At 40.8% G+C, this 20,629-nt stretch overlaps 1 protein-coding gene across 1 annotated transcript; it reads right to left on the minus strand.

Moving 5' to 3' along the window:
* Positions 1–3,556: 3,556 nt before the first annotated feature.
* LOC124697401 (E3 ubiquitin protein ligase DRIP2-like) lies at positions 3,557–9,449 on the minus strand. The gene is made up of 7 exons (XM_047230000.1): positions 9,329–9,449; positions 6,189–6,288; positions 5,322–5,655; positions 4,799–5,205; positions 4,665–4,715; positions 4,203–4,275; positions 3,557–3,793 (listed from the first exon to the last, which is right to left on the minus strand). Exons 1-7 carry the CDS (start codon positions 9,447–9,449, stop codon positions 3,557–3,559), a joined length of 1,323 nt encoding a protein of 440 aa, XP_047085956.1.
* Between the last annotated feature and the right edge of the window lie 11,180 nt (positions 9,450–20,629).

Consider the following 20,629-nt stretch of genomic DNA (forward strand, 5'->3'; position numbering starts at 1 on the left):
GGGTAAAGAGATGTATCACTTTTGCCAAATATTGCCTGCAAGGTGTTTGAAGAAATGGCCGCAAGAACATTTTGATCAAATTTTGGAATTCTTTTTGGTGGATCTCAATTATATATTCAGAGATGTAGAATGGTGGTGGTGGTGGTCAATTTGGTGATGGTTTGCAACTTTTCAAAAAGGGGGTTGATCTTCTCTTGATTTCAATGTCTCCACTTGTCAACTCTATTCTAGTCAACCTGGTCAAAGTCAGCACTGGTGGTCAACATCAAAGTTGTTCACCTTGACATGGTCTTGGATGACATGGCAAAGGTTGACCAAGGTTGGTTTAAGAAAAGTCAAAACCAGAGGGGTAAAGTGGTGATGATTTTATAAAATGGCCATATGACCATTATGATATGTAATTTGAATTTGAATTCATCTTTGATTTGAATTGGGTTTCTTTGATTCAAAAGGGTGTGTTATTGATATATAAGTGTTTTACAAACAATAGCACAAGCCCTGGTGGCCTTGGTTGAAGATTTGCAAAATTGGCTAAGTGTATGTGAGTGAAAATGGGATTTTCTCACTATTTGATTTCTCTTCATTTGATTTGACTTTTCTTGACTCTAATGTGATTCTTATTAGTTTAGTAACATTTCCAAATCATTGAAACAATTCCACAAGGTCTAGCTCAAAGATTTGCAAAAATGGCCATAACACATAAGAGGTGATATGCAATTTTTCCTTGTTCTTCTATTTTGTTTCCCTTGCTTTACTTGGGCATGGGTTAGGGTCAAATTGGTGTGATATTAGGTTTAGAGAGGGTTTCACACCATTTGGGCAAGGTACCGAGGCATAGAACAAGATTTGGGTAAAATGGTATGTGCCACATATGCCTCTATGCATATGTTTTATTTGATTTTTAATTTGACTTGGCTTGACCCCATTGGTGTTGTTGAGTGTTGAAATGGTATAGAGAAGTGATCCAACCATTCCCAACATGTCTTAGGGTCAAGATTCTCAAGTTCATAAATTTGCATTTTTCTCTCATATGCCTTTATAGCATTTTTAGTTTCTTTTTATTTTCTTTGGATTCAACTTGGATTTGGTTTGATAAGTACTAGGCAAGATTTATGAAGGTTTTCCAAACCTCTAAACAAAGTAGAAAGGTCTAGGGTAAAGATTTATAAAAATAGCCATAGGCACATATACTTTTTTCTTATTTAATTTCCTTTTATTTTATTTTAACTTGGGTGGTGAAAAGAGAGGTGAGGTTTAGGGTTTAAGATCATTTTAAAATACATTAACAAGCAATCATGGCAATAGCACAAGAATTAAGCAAGATCACTATGTATCAAACTTAATTTAATAAAAGTTTTTGTTGGTTCCAAAATTTGAAAACAGGGAAAATTCATTTGAAATTTTTGGAATGTTACAATATTCCCCAATACTGGAGAGCGTGCCTCGTGAGCAGGCTGAACCGAGAAGAGTGACGTGTGGCTCCAGCTAGCTGTGTGCCACTGGCCAGATTTACCAAAGGGTCGCGCTGGGCGTCGGCCGACCGATCTGAGCGCGTGGATCGGTCGCTGGACTGCTGTCCGTTTCGCGAATCCAACATTTCATAATCAATATGCCATGCACGTAGCTTTCAGGACTGCTGCTGCTTGCGTCAGGCAGGTTTCCAAGCTGTCAAAGGGTTGCGTGTTGTGTGTTGGCCATGGGACCTGCCATGTGCTGCGCACGTAGTGACTTTCGTTCACCTGCAATACTCCCTGCCTTGCTTGCACGGAGCATATCTGCTAGCTGATGATGCCTCACGTGAGCATTAGGATGCATGCACTACATCATCCGTTTTTTATCTAACCTTTTATAATATTTGTAGAAAAATGCCTCTTGATTTGAGTCCTTGTATTACAACAAAAACCATCACTATTTTTTGATCTAACATTTTCTAATATTTGTAGAAAAATGCCACTTGATTTGAGTCCTTGTATTACAACAAAAACCATCGCTCCGTGCGAAAATAAAATACACTATTACAACAAAATAGTAGAAAAAAGTTTTTTCAAAAAAGTAATGTTACGAAAAATTAGTGGCTAAACAATAATCTTCCTACAGTAGATGTGCAACAAAAACCATGAGAAATGTTAACAAAAATCACAAGCAATTACAACAAAAATCCCTTTGGGACTAATATTCTCAATATCTACAACAAAAATGCTACCCTATGGTAGATCTGAGGCGTACCAAGTATTGTAATAAAATCTCTCTCTCCGCTCACAAAAAATATATACTGTTGCAACAAAATGTTTACAACAAAAATTTAAAAATAAAAATTATGAAAATGGTTAATTAACAATTATTTTGCTACATGTTATTTTACAACAAAAGTCGACAACACATTACAATAAAAATCAATATCTATTACAACAACAAAAATTGGCTATGAAAAGTTGGTTAAGCTATAACAAATTTGCTACATATTTAATTACAACAATAATAAAAATATATTTAAACAAAAAATATAGATGATTAGAACAAAAAACACAAACTTGTGGCAAATGCCCAAGTTAATATTACAACATCTCTGTCATATTTCCACTATAAAATTTATACGCAATTGTTACAAAACTAACAAACGTATACAACATCTGGTCTGGCGTGACCAAGCTAGCGATCGAGCTAGAAGAACGAAGACAAGTTGGTGTAACTTTTACTTCAAACGTAATATATCTGCAGCATTCAGAAAAAATAAAGCTAAATTAAGTTAGCTAGCTATAGCTAAAGCAAGCATTGATGGGTGGAAGGCACTCGTGCACGCGAGCTGGTAGTGTGCAGTGGTAGTATACTGTATACCACTGGCCTGCTTTAGTATGCATAGGAGTAGAAAAAAAGTTCTGGTCACGGGGCATTCAGGGACATCGAGCTAGCAGGCTCTGGGTGCTACTAGCAGCCGTCATAGAGGCTAGAGCCATGCACATCGAACATGCATGCAAGGTGCTAGCTATGCGCGGGACGATGCGTGTCAATAACAGGGACCACACGTAAATGCGTCTGCTGTACCGCGCGGGGCGCCCGAGTCGGAACTCGGGAGCAACCGATCGCCCGGACGAGATCGGTCGGCTGATGTTAAGCATTTTCCTTTACCAAAGGCTACACAAACTAAAGGAATGGCTACTGCTTACCACTAGGCTAACTGCACAGGGCATCTAACTGTATTTTACAAAATAAAAAATCACTCTACTCAGCTATACCAGTATTCTACTTGTATTACTGCAAAACCGTCACGGCCACGTGAGGGAAGAAAAAAAATATAGGTACGTACACGTACGCATGCACAAGAACACACAAGAACACTTTAAGAAAATTGTCTGGATAATATTATCATCCGAAATGTGAAGTACATATTCGGGATAAAATTTTCAGATGCTTCTAGCAGATGTCTACGCCTAACCTCTTTCTTTCACCCGCTCTTTACACGGCCCATTCGGTCCAAAAATGGTGATGCAAATATTGGTAGGCTCACTGACTAACTGACTAGCAGCAAACTGTTTCTCTTCAGTTATCCCCATGCAGCCTAGGTCATGCAGTAGCATCGGAGGGAAGTTGTCACGGGCTTCGTCTTCATCATGCAGCAGAGAGACAGGGCTGCCGGGCGCCGGCGGTAGCTCAGCTCCATCACGAATTCCTTGGCCGGGTCACCCACCGTAGCCCGGACCTTCTCCTTTGGCTTGCTGCTCAACCACTGTTCATGTAGGCAACCGAGCGTCGTCGAAGGGCAGATTGGCCACCACTCGTTGCATAGGATCTCCAACTGTGCATGCAGAGAGGTACTCATGGATTAGACAAAAGAGTAGATTCAGTATTGTCGATATATGCATACAGGAAGATAGGACAGGATGAATCAGCGAGCTTAAATAGTGATACATATTTTGGGAGCTTTGCAGCAGAAAAATGATGCAAATAGATCGTAGGCCACCATCCAAAAATAATCTACAAATGCAGCAAACTCCAGTCTAACAGATACTTAGAAAGCAAGCACCTCGACAAAAGGCCGAAGACTTTCCACGGGTTTTATCGAGTGACAACAATCAAAATGAAATTACAAAGACATCTAAAAGGCTTACAAATGATGCACCTAAATCTCATGTCACCGTCAAAATCTACAAATGCATCCTGGTGGTTTCTTTACTGTAAATCGGAGGGGACATATAAAGGCTCACCTTATCATCACTTTCTAGCTCAAGTTTCTTTGTAATGTAGGTCAGGATGGACGAGACCTGCACACTCCTATCTCTGAAACAAGCAGACAAATCATATTGAATTGAATATATCAAATTCTTGCAATCTAGTTACATGTTAGTAGATTAGGAAAAACTAAATTGCTGGTAGGGAAGACTACACAAACAACATATGATTTCCAAATGAAACACTTCCCCATTGATAATAAAATCCCCGAGAGCGTTGTTTTTCTAGGTACTTCCCCTTAATATTTTTATTTAAAAAAATTCTTACTCATACCAGGGCACAGTTGTTACTAGTACAAAACATAACAAACGCACTAAGTCATGTAAAGCTGGGTAAGTATTTCCAAAAATATGTGCTACAAATAAGAGGATGGTAAGTCTGAGAAGCCTCAAATATTCTAGAAGTCAAAGAAACTGCAAGATTAAAGTGAAACTCACTTAATTCTCAAGTTCATAATCGGTATCTGAGGCAGCAGTTTATCTTGTAACCTGCAAAACAGTTTAATTTTGATGTGAGGAAGAAAAACATTTGGTCCATGAGAATCTATAACTATTGTACACTGCAATCTTACTGGTTCGGCGAAGTAACTAGTGACAACCAGATTGGGGTAGTTATTCCATCATGCAAAGAACCAGTGCTTGTATAACCAACCACTTCCTGCCTAGCATCTGCTTCTGGGATTTTCTTCAGATTATGCTCTGTGGTTGTTTTATTGGAATGCGCACTCAGCTTTAGTCCAGCAATAGCCAGTTTGTCTACTGTGCCATCTTTCCTTGTGGAGAGTTTACCATTTGTGCTCATAGTTCTGTCCTCCTTGGCGGCAGCGTTAAGTCTTTTAAGACTTAATCTAAGCGATCTCTTCCCGCTTGCCGCGACCAAGTTGTGTATGGGTTTCTGAAGCTCTTCATTGTCAACTGCCTCGCGATTTTTTCCATCTTCAGAAGATGGCTGGTTTGAGGCTACTATATCTGCATTAATCTTTTTGGGATGGAATGTGTAGTTAGAATAAATAAATGTTACAAGATAATGGGCATCACATTTGCGCACGAAATTATGCATTGTTAAGCACAAATCTGATAGTTCTTTAGTAGTACCTGCGTTTTATTTGCAGATGTTGTCATCTTGGTAGACTGTGGTGCTGAGGTTTTCTCAGTCTTGTGATCGCGGCCTTCAGAATTATTTAGTAATCTCATGGTTCCATTATCAATGATAGAAGAGAGATGGGAGGTGGTTGTCCTTCTTGCAGCTTTGGTCCTCTGTCCTGTTAGACTAGTATGCGTTGCTGTCTTCTGGGTTTCAACTACCAAAGAAGAAAGGGACCTCTCTTTTCTCTTTGCTGGCGATGTAATAGTTGGAACCTTAGAAGCAGCAGCTTCTGTCTTAAGTGGAAACAGCTTATTCCTGATACTTTGAAGATTGAGATCAGGCCTTCAAAGATGGAAACGATTAATTATGTCAGGTAGCAGCATATAGTTGAGTACTTGAGTCGAGATCGCAAGAAAAAACTAAATGAAAACAGATAAGTGGCTGGAACACTAAACTTTTGCTTCACAAGACAAGTTAGCATGCATATTATAGCCAATGCTATAAGAGAAGATAACAATATAGCAGGCAGTTAGCACGAGGGCCCCTGATGGATGTTATAACTTAGATTTATATACGGTAGAATTTATAGGAGTTTAGTGACATGCTGGTATATTCTCAACTAGTAACCACAAGAAACTACTTTCAATTCAAATGCGTATAGATAAATGTCCTTAACAAAAAAATGTTTACTACATTTTTCTGCAAGATAAAGGTAGAAAATGAGCAAATCTGCTGCAACTGTGAATAAATGTTGTGTGTAAGCACGTTGATCTACTGAAATGTACACATTTAAAATGCAGCATCTTGAAGAAAAGAGAATTGACAAGTTAAAAAAAATGTTATACAGATAAACCTTGGTATTAACCATAACTTACCTGAGTTTCTCTTCAGGAGCAACACCAAGATAAACGTTGCATACTGGGCAGGAGTCGATCTCTTCATCATCTATTTTCTTCATAATACACTCCCGACAAACTGCATACAAAAGGATGGTCACAAGATGAACTCTAGAGACAAGCATGCTAGTTGGAGATTTGATAGAACTGAATTTTATGTGCTTGACACATCAAAACTTAATTGGCTGTAATTAGCAAGTATTATTTCGCAAAAAAAAAAAGCAAGTATCATCATAATGAAATAGAGTAGATGTTTGATTTCATCAATTTTGAGAGCGCATTTTTCTTGAAAAACAAAATCCTCGAATTTTTTTTGAGTGCGCAGCAACATCACTTTACTTATGACGCAGAAGCAGTGCGAGGCTTATGATAAAGAAATGTAATTTACATAATAGAGAGATCACCTTCCCGCCCCCTACATCAAGACATACACAAATTTTATTCAAGAATATGAAGCCCGGATTTCCACGCTATTCTGAAAGGTGGGAGTTCTTTCACGTTTCAAAGTATCATGGTGGGGCATGAAAACTTCAAGCGTGGATGTATCTGGCGAGTTGGAGACAGATAGCAAATAAATATTTGGGAGGAAGCTTGGATACCCACAATATCCACTAGTAACTATGGTAAATGATTTGATAAACCCAGTGACTAAATACAGAGATGGGGAATTGATAACCAGCTTGTTCTGGTTGGTTGATGCTAGCCGAATAATGGAAATACCAATAGCACCGCACGGGTATGGTCGTATGGAAGATTTTGTTGCTTGGTACCGTTCAGACGATGGCATTTTCAACATCAGATGAGCGTACCATGCAGAATGGGATTATTTGGCAGAAAAGAGAGAGAGTTTTGGGGATAGAAAGATCTAATATGGGTCATGTGTGGAAGAAATTATGGAAGCTAAATTTCCCTGCAAAAAATGAAGAGTTTCGGATGGAGGAATTTACATGGACTCATATGGTGTCTACGAATTTTTTTTGACCCTGTCTAGGATTTTTGGCAAACAATTATATATCAACGAACTAGTGGATGTCCTAATGTCCTATATGTTTGAGTGGGTGTGAAGATATCATGCATACTATGTGAAGCTGTGAATTTTGGAAGAGATTAATCCAGCACGGCAATGGAATGAGCTGGAGCTGTTGCTTTGGAACACATTTTACGAACAAAAGGTGGATGTGAGCCTCTCAGGGGGATTATCCTACCAAAGATTGTTTTAACGGGTGTGTGGTATATTTGGTGGGAACGTCGTGAGCGTGTCCATGGAGAAAATATTTGAACACAACATCACTAGGCTTTGGCAATTGGGGCACTAGTGACAAATTATTGGAGACCAAGGAAGAATTCTTCTCAACAGAAAGGAAGAGACTCGCTCTATTGGAACTGCTCTTTGAAAGCCCCTGGACTCAGTCACCCGAAGGTATACAGAGACAATGCAGAATGAAGTTCTCTCTTCCACCTGAAGGCTGCTATTTTCTATAACCCTAGCTTTGTTTTACCTTTCTTGATAAACGATGTAGGTGTGTATTATTATCAATAAAACTAGCCGAATGGCATTACCTACAGAAAACTAAAAACACTAGGGAAAATCCACACAAGTATCTGAATCAGGCACTCTGGCGTGGTCTGAACACATGCACCACCAAGATCTATATGTATAACTGAAGTCTGAAGCTAGGAAGCCTGTGGATGATTTTTTTTCGAACCATGCAGGAGGTCTCCATGTCATATATATTAAGAAGAAGAAAAGACCAAGACAGGTCAAACTACAAAAACCATCCGACAACGACCCATTAACAACGACCACAAGAACAACATAGATACTAAAAAACTGAACTAAGAAACAACTGCTTAGAGGATGAGACTTCAGAGTCCCGCTGCATGCGGTATGCTGGTGAGCATATTTTCCGTCAGGAAGGAGCAGCAGAAACTGAAAAACTGAACCTAAAAAACTATAAGAGCAAAACTACCGACGACCTACTGAACTGGGAGAAAACTGTCCTGCTTCAGACTAAGATACTGGAAGGATGCTGGATATGATTTTAGGTATTTTCAAACACTCTTCCGTTCCCCTCTCTCCATATGCTCCACCAGTTGGGTAGATTCAGATTTGCTGCCGGGATGATCTGAGGAAAACAGATGTTTCACGTCTTCTTCAGTCAACATACAGTAGAGGCAACACGCAATAATCCATTTACGGGAGGCCTCTTCTCTCTAGTAGTTCAAGAAACACGCAATGGATCTGCAGTTCATACTCCTTCCCTGTTCCCACACAGTGAGTTCATATAGCATTTGCCGTGTTGCAAGGAATAGAGGCAGCAAAGTGGGCCACTCATCTTCAGTTTCCGGTGACCCTAACGACGAGCGGCGTGCGCAAGCGGTGGTAGCCGTCGAACCAGACGAGCTCACCGAAGTCGTACCGGCGGCGCGACAGCTTCGCCGGCGTGACGACCACGTAGTACTCACTACTCAGCCCTGCCACAACGGGGAGAGAACGTCAGCGCCAGCGGCCACACCACTACGCGCGTGCCCTTGGGGCTGAAGACGGGGGCATGGTACAAATCCTCCCTCCGAAGGCCCACGTTCGTCACCGTCCGCTTTACGGTCGCGGCAGCGCCCAGCTCGATCGGCGAGCACGATGGCCGGGTAGTTGAGGTTGTGTTGACCGCCGGGGAGGGGAGCACCATCTGTCGCACCTGTGCCTCCGTGTAGCCGAGTCCTAGCGACACAAAAGGGATCGCAGCCGCCGGCGCCGACGCCGACCACGAGACGCGCGCCCGGCTGCGCACGGTGAGCCCGGCGAGAAAGCTGCCGGCCACGGGAGGAAAGTAAACGCGAGGGCTAACGCACCGCGAGCTGGCCGCCATGGCCTGGATCTCAGGGCGCGCGACTAGAAGGCGAGAAACTAACGCGTAAACGGCGGCGGCGCTCTTCCGGGACCTGATCAGTGATCACCATGGCACCGGAACATAGCAGAATCCGACACCAAAACCAAGGACGCCAACGCGACGCGACGCGAAACGACGATAGCAGCGCAGGCACGAAAGAGTAGAAGGACGAGACGAAAGGAAACCGGAGAGGCGGCGGGGTAGACAGAATCACAGAACGAAAGAACTTACATGTGTGGAGGCACTCGGCGAAGGCGGAGGCCTCCCGAAAGAGGTCCTTGCAGAGCGGGCAGGTCAGGCGGTCGGCGAGCGCGCCCCGCGGCCGGCGTACCTCCCCCTTATCGGTCTCCATCTCTCCCCGCCGCCGGCAACCACCCTCGACCACCACCTCCTTCTCTTGCCCAATCCTCGTCGGCCTCCTCCTCGTCAGGCCTGGAGCAGGGGAGAATCACGAATACGCGAGGCAAGGAGATGACCTGAAGGGGTGGGCGAAGGCGGGGGCTGCAGGGGCGGCGGCGGCGGCGGCAGAGCTCCGGTGAGAGGCTCGGGGTTGGGGGGGACCGAAGAGTGCCAACAAAATCTATTTGATAAATTTGGCCTTGTATAAATAGAGGCGGGAGGTGGCGATTTCGTGTGCGCGGCGCCGGGTATGCCTAGCCTAGGACCGGGGCCCACCAGAATTTCTAGGGCTGGGTGTACACTCTCTGGTGTATGTATACGCTTCTCTGGTGTATGTATACACTCTCTGATCTACGTATTCAGAACAATTTTTGTTTCTCAATTTTCTTTCTTGTTCCTAACTTTTTTCTTCTGACAGAGGGCGCATAACTCTCGTGTTTGTAACTCGACACTCCTTCAATTTAGGTTTACAAATACATAACGTCGTTGCCAAGAAATGCAGTCCCACGTCGGTGAAAAAGTGCGCACCATGCATGACCTTGCTGCCCACGCTATACCGCTTCGCTTGTGGCGTGCCCCCATTTCAGCCTTCCCACGCACTAGTGCACTCAAAATTTGTTTGCATGCACGTGCGCCAGACCTGATTTAGAAGTTGGCGGCAACTGGAGGAGAAAGCCCGCGCTAAATTGCTCAGTTTGTTGCGAGCTCACGCTTTAGGCCATCTGCGCTCTACTGCGTGCGAGATATGGTTTGGGAGAATACATCTCAAAAGGCAGTTGCAAAACCTCAGTACTCCCATTTCGTTAGATGATTTGACCCTTGCAAAAAAAGATTATTTAACTTAGCCATGACACCCATTTCGGATGAATAAAGGTCGCCTGTATTCTTTGAGAAGAAAAATTGCCACGGAAGATCCTGTCGAGACTAGTGATCAGAAAGAAAAAAAAAAACCCCGTCGAGCTATTCCTAATAGCAATTAACTTCTCGCCAAAAATATTCGGGGCAACTTATTTTGTCGTCGAGCTGGATAGATAAGATTTCTCCCTGGAAAATTAAAATGTACTCTATTAATTTCGTACAGTACTATATCGTATGGTCGATGCCACCTCACTGGAATTAATAGGAAAGAAACACAATCTGCATCTGGGTAGATTGAGAAACATCGGGGCCCACTTTGCCAAGAGCTACCAACGGTTCGAGAGAGGGAGACATACTCTGTTACTCGTACCTATGTTAGTGACAACGTGACGTTGGATAGTTCCGGCGTGAATGCGTGATACGAGATTTCTAGCTCAGGGCATCAGGGGTACTTTTCGAAGTATGTATGCCGATCTATGTACAATTTGTAGTCAGAAAAGTTTTTCTCTTTTCTTTCCAATCTTTTTTTCCCCTGGATTCCCCAATACGGCGGTCTAACACTATGTTGTTTCTAACTTTTGTGTTCTTCTAATAAACATGCGCATAACTCTAGTGTTCTATCCATCGGGTTTACAAGCTCCAAAATCCGTAACGTCGGTGCCAACGTTGGCACGTGCTCAATATGTCAATATGGGGAAAATTACAACAAAAAGTCATGCAGCGCAAGCATGGGTGCGGCTGAAAAACTTGGGCGGTTGCCTGGGCTCGAGGGATTCTAGATCCGCCCCAGGTGATTACCCCCTCATTAAGTTGAATCGATGAAAAATGACGCGCCATGCATGACCTTACTCCCACCCTACGTCGCTCCGTTTGTTGTGTGTCCCCAACTTTAAAATAAGAGGCAAGAACCAACCCATAAAACGCTAGCTCTTGTTTCATACGCTAATCTTGCGCTCCAACACGTCTTTGATTCACCCGCTGCGAGCGAAAATATGAGTCACTACAAGAAACGCAAAAAGGCCCGACGGCTATATCCTATGCCGACGACTTTTTCTCGGGGCTGTCAGCATAGGACCCATTCCTGGTAGGCCACCAGAACGGTCATGGGCACAAGATTGACATCGGCATAGAAGTCATGTGCCGACGGTCACCGTCGGTACATGTTAGCCGTCGGCACAGCCATGGACGCATGGCACCTGGTGTTTCCACCGTGACGGCGAACAAAAAACCGTCGACACATCTTTTTTTTCCTTTTTTTGATCCACAACCCCCCGCCCCAATCGCCTTTCTAGTTTTCGAATAAAATATAAGAAAATGTTAGAATTTTCAAAAAAAATAAATCCTTTAAGATGAACCATGTATTATATGTTTAGTTGTTAGCAAAATTAACAAACATGAATTTTGATATATTATGCAAAATTGCGTCATGTTTTGGTAAACTGCTTTTCTTGTTGCGTACGACCTCCGATGAAAACAATTTTTATATGAAAATGTATGTATAGAAAAAGTTACATTTGATTTTAACCGCCCGCGAACATTTACTGATTTTTTAGATTCCTCAAAATCAAAAAAGGAATAGGAGTTTTTTAGGTTTTAGTTTTTGATGAAAAAACAAAATATAAAAATTATTGTTTCATGATTTATTATTAAAAAGCAATAATGTATTTATTGTTTTTAGTAAAATAATTATTTGGAATTCAAATAATAAAGAAGTGTAATGCCATGACCCAACGGTTAATATGATTGATAGGATACTGTTATCAAATGTCAAAAAAAAAAACCCCTATGTCTGAAGCTCAACCGGAAGGAACAAAGAAGTTACGAGTGATGGAATGGGAGCAGTTTAATGATAGGTAACCGAGTGGGATGTTTGACTAGTATTAACTAATTTAACATAATAGTAAGTATGCTTAGATATTAAACTGTCAATCAATTCAAAAATTGCCTCGAAAAAATTTGAAAAAAAATGATGCACCTTTGCCGATGATCTTCCTGGGCTAACAATCGTTAAGCCTCCGCCGAGCCCACTGAAGGGTTATGCCGACGGCAGTGGCTATACCGATGGCCAAATGGTCTGTGCCAAGAGAGGGTTATGCCGTGTAATATTCCAGGTTTAGACGTTACGAAATGAGAGAACACCAAAGTGTGCATTGCATTCATGCATAGAAAATCCAGGGAATTTTCGCGCTTTCAAATAAAACCTGTCACAGTAAATGAAATTTCACTGACTTGCTGGAATTGAAGTAGATCATCAAGTGAAGCGCTATAAACTTCACTGTGATCTTTGCTAAAACCTTGTTTTGGGTAGACATAATTTGATCCATAGGTTGGATCCAAAAAGAACTAGAACTATTACACAACACTTTAAGTGAGGATCAAATACCAAATCCAATAAAGGATCATAGCATGGTTTTCCTTACAACAACACATTCTTTACGAATCAAACCCTAACATATTAACACTTAAAAGTTAGCAACTACCTTTGTGTGTAATTTAATTCACTTCTAAACTTGTTACCAAATAAACTAAACCACAGGGTCTAAAGTGCATAAAGGCCACACATTCTTATTTAAATCATATAACTTATTAAATATATTAAATATCATAAAACTAAATCCATTTACATTATGAATTATAGTTCAAACTATTTAAACAAAACTAACTATGAGTATTTTGAAACTCATATGATCATGCCTTGGTGAATTCAAACACCAACTATCCAAAATTGAGGAATAACCTTCAACCTTGACCTTTTGACCAATATTATAATATAAACTCAATTAAATATGATATAGTGCCTCATCCACAATAATAAAACCAACCACAAGATATTTAGTAACAAATGCCACTTGGCTATCCAAAGATAAATCATATGAGAGGATAATGATCATGCCATATAGGATGAAAATATCTTCATAACTTGCATTCCAAGCTTTGCCACCTCCTGCTCAAAGGATTGCTATGGATGAGGGCATGACAACCAAGCACCTTACTCATCAAACCAAAACAAGAGTCACCACCTATGTGTCATGATACTAGAGCTTTCCCAAGTCTATAAATAGAGCCACATCCTTCCTCTTTTGCTCATCTAGTACCATGATACAAGGGATCAAACACATAGAGCCACTTCATGCATTAGCTAGGATTAGGATGAAGAAGCTAGGATGTGGAGGCATACCACAAGATGCAGGTTTATCAGATTTCCTGAAGAACAAGCTACATAATATTGCAAGGTAGAATTCCTAGGCAAACCATATATTTAGAGGATCATATCATCATCTCTTAAGTAGGATCTTAGGATAGTCCAAGACATTGAGAAGTGAGAGAAGTTATAATACTAACCATAGCCATGCCCATACAAGAATACTAGAGTAGTACTAATCTCAGTTGTTCAAGACAATAATTGATCTTGGAGAGGAGAACCATGTTTCACCGCTAAACCATTATAAGGCCAATACTTTGATCATTACAAATTGAGTAATGATCATAAACCCTAAGAATCTAGCTGAGTGTGATGAGGAGAATGATAAGGAGAGATTAGTGAGGATTTAGTTGATCATGTATAATGTATAGCTATGGTAGATTTCAATGATAAGATAAACCTATGTGATAAGTAAATACCATCCCTCACATAAAATGATAGGTAGATCACCACTAAAACGTTAGACCACATTTGAGTTCCAATGCATGTATGCACCTTGGATTATAAGTAGAACCCTGCCATGCCTCATGCCTATCTATACTTTAAATTAGGGGAGCATCACCAAAACCCTAAACCCTTTCCCATAAGATCCACTCTACATAAATAATATGTCCTAACTTGTGTATCATAGATCACAAGTACAAGCCAAGCAAGTTATAATTAAGCTTAAATGATATTTAAGTGATTAGAATGAAACCAATATCCAATTCTATTTTGCCTTCCAAGTAATTTGTTTAGTTGACCAATAGGAATAATATATTATAGTTTAGATCATAACCTTAGCAAGTGAATTAACCATGATGAGCTTAGGATTTATTTCAAGTAAGTCAAGCTAGAATTTGCTAAGCAAGATTATTAAAGATAGAGTTTATCAAACCATCTTCTTAAACCCTTAGAAACAATTCTCCACATAAAATCATGAACCAATTCCATTCTCTTATTCATTTATTAAACTCTAGCCATAATTAAAATATGTAAACAATCCATATTCTTAAGTACTAGCAAGACCTAATAACATGTTCCTCATGCATATATTTCAAACCACTTAAATAGATTTGGTTCTCAAATAAATAGAAGAGAGATAAAAATCTAAACTCATTTCTATTTTAATTAAACCTCACAAAATACCAATTCAATCAAAAATTCAATGTTTATTAAAACAACAAAATTATACAGTAAGCATTATTATCAAGTTATGTTGATATTTAAATAATTTAGAACCTGCAAAACAACAGAGAATTCAAATTTGAATTCAAATTTGAATTCAAATAGAAAATTCAAATTAGTAAATAAAAACAGGAATTTGAAAAGAGAAAAAGAGAGGGAAAAGGCTTACCTTGCCAGGCCAAGCCAGCACCAGAGCAGCCCAGAACCAGCCCATCATCGCCACCACGTCGACCAAGCCTCAGCCCAGCCCAAGACCACAGTACCCCTTCATCCGAAAATATCAGCGAGAGGGGGGAGCTCGTCCTCATCCTCTTCCTCTCGCAGGCGCTCGACAGCATGACGAGCTGAGCCACGTCCCGGCCGTTTTCGTGGACTTTTCGACCACCTCGCCGACCGTGGGGAGCCGTATAAGTACCCCCAACGAACCCTAGCTTCCTATTTCTTCTTTTCCCCTCCAAATTCTTCTCAGGCCGAAACCCTAACTGAACCGGCCAACTCGTCTCGCCGTCGATGGAGGCACTCCTGAGCCATGTCGTGGTCACCATCTTCCTCCCCCACCTCCACTTGCTCAGCCCATGCCAGGAATCAGGCCGAAGCATCCTGGAGCGTCGCTGTCAAGTCCTCTTCTCTGACGCCGGTCACCGTCATCGCCGTCGATTGCGACCACCATCGACCACGCCGTCAAGGCCTCGGTGCTCCTGGTGAGCTTCTGCATCTCTCCGTGCCCTAGGCCAGCTCAATTACATCTCAGATCATCGCCGCACCGTGATCCCGTAAGCGCTACCGCTTCGCCTCGCCGTCGATCATGCTCCGGCGATCATTTAGTAGTGGCGATAGCATCACTAGCTTCCTCATCGCGTGCTGAGGAGAACGGTAGTCCCCAATCGTCCGGGGGAGGTCCGAATCGACGACACCATCATCGACTTCCCGCCGGCAGTGAGCTCGTTTTCCACGTCCTCGATTTTGACTCGGTCAGCGGCCAACGTGGAAGATGACGTGGTCATTGGCCCACTAGTCAGCGAGTGTGGGTAGATTTAACCCGGATAGCTTTAGTGTTTTCTGTTTAATTTAAAAACCAGAAAATAACTGGAACTTTGCAGAAATAAATAAAAATTTATTCTAGCTCAAAAAAATATAAATAATATATCAAAATGCTCACAAAAATAAACCCTACTCAATACAAATATAAAATAAAAATGTGTGTCAAAATAAAAATTCAATTATTTTAATTTTGTTAATTATGCCTTTTCATTTCTCCTAAATACAATTTGAATTCAATAATTGTTTAAGTTCCAAAAACAAATAATATCTAATTAATAAGTAAGTAAAATATTAAGATTAATTTTCTTTATCATATTTTCATCAATTTAAATATTAGTGGCATTTCATAAACCCTAATTTGCAAATTACCATTTACCATTCCTTTTAAATAATAACCAAGCAAGAAAATAATAAAAGTTAATTTTTTTTCTAATCAAAAGTTATTGAATTACTTAAACTTTTTAGTGAACAAGTTATAACTCTAAAACTTAATAACAATTATAAAACCCTGATTTCTAAATTAAACCTAAATAGGAGTTACCCTAATTATTAAATCTTGTGAAAATGAATAAAATGTCAAACCATTATTAACTTATTTCAAAGTAGTTACTAACTTCCACTCCATTACCAATTATCATTTTAAAAATGATATCACAAATTTAGAAACCCTAGTTCTAATATAAACAAGAACCTTGATCTCATTATTTTATGTGATCACCCTAAATTAGTTTCTATCCTAAAACCCTAGGGGTTTATCACATGTGATCATTTGAACTTCACCTTTACATTTGGAACCTTAATATGCAACAAATAAATGCATGCACATGATCTACTAACATAAAACAATACCACTTCACATAAAGTCATCATTTCATGTCTTCATTCTTGAATAAACCTTGTATGATTCACTAGTGCCACTTAGGTGTAAACCCTAGCTTATTACTCTCATATTAGCACCTTTGATCACCATTCTTAGTACCACCATTGGAATCAACCTCAACCATCATATCCTAGTAGAATCATGGTGATCAGCCATGATCCCAATCTTGAATAGTAATTCACTTTGCATGCTCTCATTCAACTAAACCTCTTTAGGAAATAATAAACCATCTAGCTTAAGAACACATTATTTGTTACTTAGTGAAGCAAATGAGCAATCATAGTAAACCCTAATGTTTAACTCATAGAACCACCTTAATAACCATCCTTTGACACCCTATAATCAACCATAGTATTAAACATGACAACACTTGCTACATATAGACCCATTCAACTTAAGAACCAACTAGTCCCTATTAGAGAACTAAATGAATGCATTAGTAAACCCTAGAAACCCATAGCTCCTATTTATAGTATTTCTTGTTCTTATTTAACCTGTTCTTCAAAAGTTATTCTTTTGAAGTAAATGTCAGTCAAATCATATAAGCCCATAGTTCTTATTTGAAATACTTATTAGTTATTAATTAACCTGTTCTTCCAAAGTTATTCTTTTGAAATATAACAAGTAATCATTAACCATGCACTATAAGACTTAAAACTAACAACTACTCTTTACATGTATGCAACCACTATTATTTGTGTATATGTTTGTTATGATGTCGTATATCACTTGTTTATGATATCAATATAACCAAACCCTAATAAGAACCTTGTTTGAGAACCATTCTAAAAGTGCAACACATCCTAAAGAAATCTTTACAACTTACCCAATCCTAAATCATCGGGGTTAGGTTACGCTCGGGACGATTGCATCTCATACTATGCATTATAGCATCTTTGCCAGTTCTTTAAACATTGTCCTTACCGGACAATTATGGTATTTCAGAATTTGGAGTTCTCACGTATCGAAGCTTTTACCTGCATAATCTCGCAGTCAAGAAAGGCAAGTTCATCACTTGCTCATGTCATTTGATTATTTTTATCAAACTATATGCAAAGTACTATACTTATCACTCTTGCATTGAAAAGCAAAATATTCTTTTACAATTATGAATATGACTATGTGGTGGGCAATGGAACCATGGTATGTGTTGATTGGTGGAGGTTCCATTGTAAGGGTTCTATTAACCTAGGATAATCACCAATGCCGTCTAGTGATTCTAGTGCCGTACAATTTGCGTTGACCATAAGATCTATAATGGCTCTGGGGAAGTCAGCTGTATCTTTTCCCTCATGCACGCCAACAGATTTGATAGAGCCTGGCTAGGTGTTGGGATAACACTGCAGTAGGTTGGGAAATCCTTTAATCCCCATTCGTGTGGATGAGAGGCTCTACCGTCTATGAAGGATTGTCCGACGTACATCGGGTGTAAAGCCGTATGATCGGGAGATGTCTACCGGGGATGTACGGGTGGACAAAAGGGTAGGTTTGCAGGATCGCGGAGAAGGCAGTGATTGGCTTGGTTCTTATACCTGGCCTCACACCAAGAAAGTGTGGACGGGAAAGACGTCACCTGGTTGGCAACAAAGTTAAGTTCTCTTATGGGAAAAGTAACGCACCTCTGCAGAGTGTATCAAATTGTGGCTGTCACTCCCTGTTCCGGGAAGGGAACTACGAACGTGGCAGGAAAGAAACTCCATGAAGTTCTGGTCAACCTGTGAAGACTGACGGGCATAGTTTTCAGAATAAAATAAACCTTTTGAAGAAATGTTTAGAAAAATTTGCATTCACCTATGACTTTCTGGTCTGTGGTTGTAGCTAGTGCATGATACACCTATTTCCTAATATGAACTTCCTGAGTAAGCTCGTACTCATTCCCTCCCATTTGAACCCCCTTCTTAGATCAAAGTCACCGAAGGAGAAACTACTGTGGAACTCGAAGACCAAGGAGTCAAGCACAACAAGATGGAGAACTCAATCAATGAAGTCAATGGAGTCAACTTCTGCATCAGCTAGAGTGGAAACCTAGCCTAGTAATAGAAGGGAACCATTTCCCTAATCCTAGCACCTAAGTAGCTAGAATTCTATAGCAAGCCAGGTATATCTAGAACTAGAGTTAGCAATAAGTTAGACTACGAGTCGTTCTTCTGGAGCTTTATTTAAAGTTTTACCTCACTGTAAGGTAGAAGGCTGTGTTGATCTTCTGTAAACAGTTTGTGTATCCTTCTATAGACATGCCTTGGACTCGTATATGTTTCTGTTGTACCACTCTGAGGGATGTAATATGAGTGGAACGGTGTTTCACTTGTGTTATTGATACGTCTCCAACGTACCTATAATTTCTGACGTTCCATGCTTGTTCTATGACAATACTTACATGTTTTGCTTGCACTTTATGTTTCTGTTGTACCACTCTGAGGGATGTAATATGAGTGGAACGGTGTTTCACTTGTGTTATTGATACGTCTCCAACGTACCTATAATTTCTGACGTTCCATGCTTGTTCTATGACAATACTTACATGTTTTGCTTGCACTTTATGATGATTTCATGCGTTTTCCGGAACTAACCTATTAACAAGATGCCACAGTGCCAGTTCCTCGTTTTCTCGCTGTTTTTGGTTCCAGAAAGGCTGTTCGGGCAATATTCTCGGAATTGGACGAAATCAACGCCAAAGATCTTATTTTTCCCGGGAGGCTCCAGAACACCGAAGGGGAGTCGGAGGAGAGCCAGGGGGCCACCACACATGTGGGCCGCGCGGCCCCAGGCCTGGCCGCGCCGGCCTAGTGGGAGGCCACCCTGTCGCCCCTCCTGCGCCGCCTCTTCGCCTATTTAAGCCCTTTCGACCTAAAAACGCAGTACCAATTGACGAAACTCCAGAAAGACTCCAGGGGCGCCGCCGCCATCGCGAAACTCCAATTCGGGGGACGAAGTCTCGTTCCGGCACCTCGCCGGGACGGGGAAGTGCCCCGGAAGCCATCTCCATCGACGCCACCGCCTCCATCATGCTCCGTGAGTAGTTCCCCCATGGACTACGGGTTCTAGCTGTAGCTAGTTGGTATACTCTCCCCCATGTACTTCAATACAATGATCTCATGAGCTGCCTTACATGATTGAGATTCATCTGATGTAATCGGTGTTGTGTTTGTTGGGATCCGATGGATTGTTACGTTATGATTGTCTATCTACAAAGTTTGTGAAGGTATTGTTGCTGCAATCTTGTTATGCTTAATGCTTGTCACTAGGGCCCGAGTGGCATGATCTTAGATTTAAACTCTATACTTATTGCTTAGATTGTATCTACAAGTTGTATGCACATGTCTATGTCCGGAACCAAAGGCCCCAAAGTGACAGAAATTGGGACAACTGGAGGGAAAGGCTTAGATATGAGGATCACATGTTTTCACGGAGTGTTAATGCTTTGCTCCGGTGCTCTATTAAAAGGAGTACCTTAATTTCCGATAGATTCCCTAGAGGCCCGCTGCCACCGGCTGGTAGGACAAAAGATGTTGTACAAGTTTCTCATTGCGAGCACGTATGACTATATATGGGAAACATGCCTACATGATTAATAGACTTGATATTCTGTCTTAATGCTATTTCAATCCTATCATTTGCCCAACTGTAATTTGTTCACCCAACACTTGTTATTGGAGAGTTGCCACTAGTGTAGATAGCTGGGAACCCCGGTCCATCTCTCATCATTATATACTCGTTCTACATGTCATTGGAAGTAGTATCAACTATTTTCTGGTGCCATTGCTCTCATATTGCTATTACTGCTGCGGTGTTACTGTTACTACTGCTCTCATATTACTACTACTTTCACATCACCCCTGTTACTAGTGCTTTTCCAGGTGCAATTGAATTGACAACTCGGTTGTTAAGGCTTATAAGTATTCTTTACCTCCCCTTGTGTCGAATCAATAAATTTGGGTTTTACTTCCCTCGAAGACTCGTTGCGATCCCCTATACTTGTGGGTCA

This window comes from Lolium rigidum, chromosome 3 (assembly GCF_022539505.1).
Source record: "Lolium rigidum isolate FL_2022 chromosome 3, APGP_CSIRO_Lrig_0.1, whole genome shotgun sequence".
Classification (NCBI taxonomy): Eukaryota; Viridiplantae; Streptophyta; class Magnoliopsida; order Poales; family Poaceae; genus Lolium; species Lolium rigidum.

Bases quoted from the DNA above. Each gene is read 5' to 3' on its own strand.
- LOC124697401 (XM_047230000.1), bottom strand. From the start codon at position 9,449: ATGGAGACCGATAAGGGGGAGGTACGCCGGCCGCGGGGCGCGCTCGCC. The intron at 6,289-9,328 runs GTAAGTTCTTTC...TTTTGTATGCAG, and splicing joins CGCCGAGTGCCTCCACACAT to TTTGTCGGGAGTGTATTATG. The intron at 5,656-6,188 runs GTAAGTTATGGT...CCATCTTTGAAG, and splicing joins GCTCCTGAAGAGAAACTCAG to GCCTGATCTCAATCTTCAAA.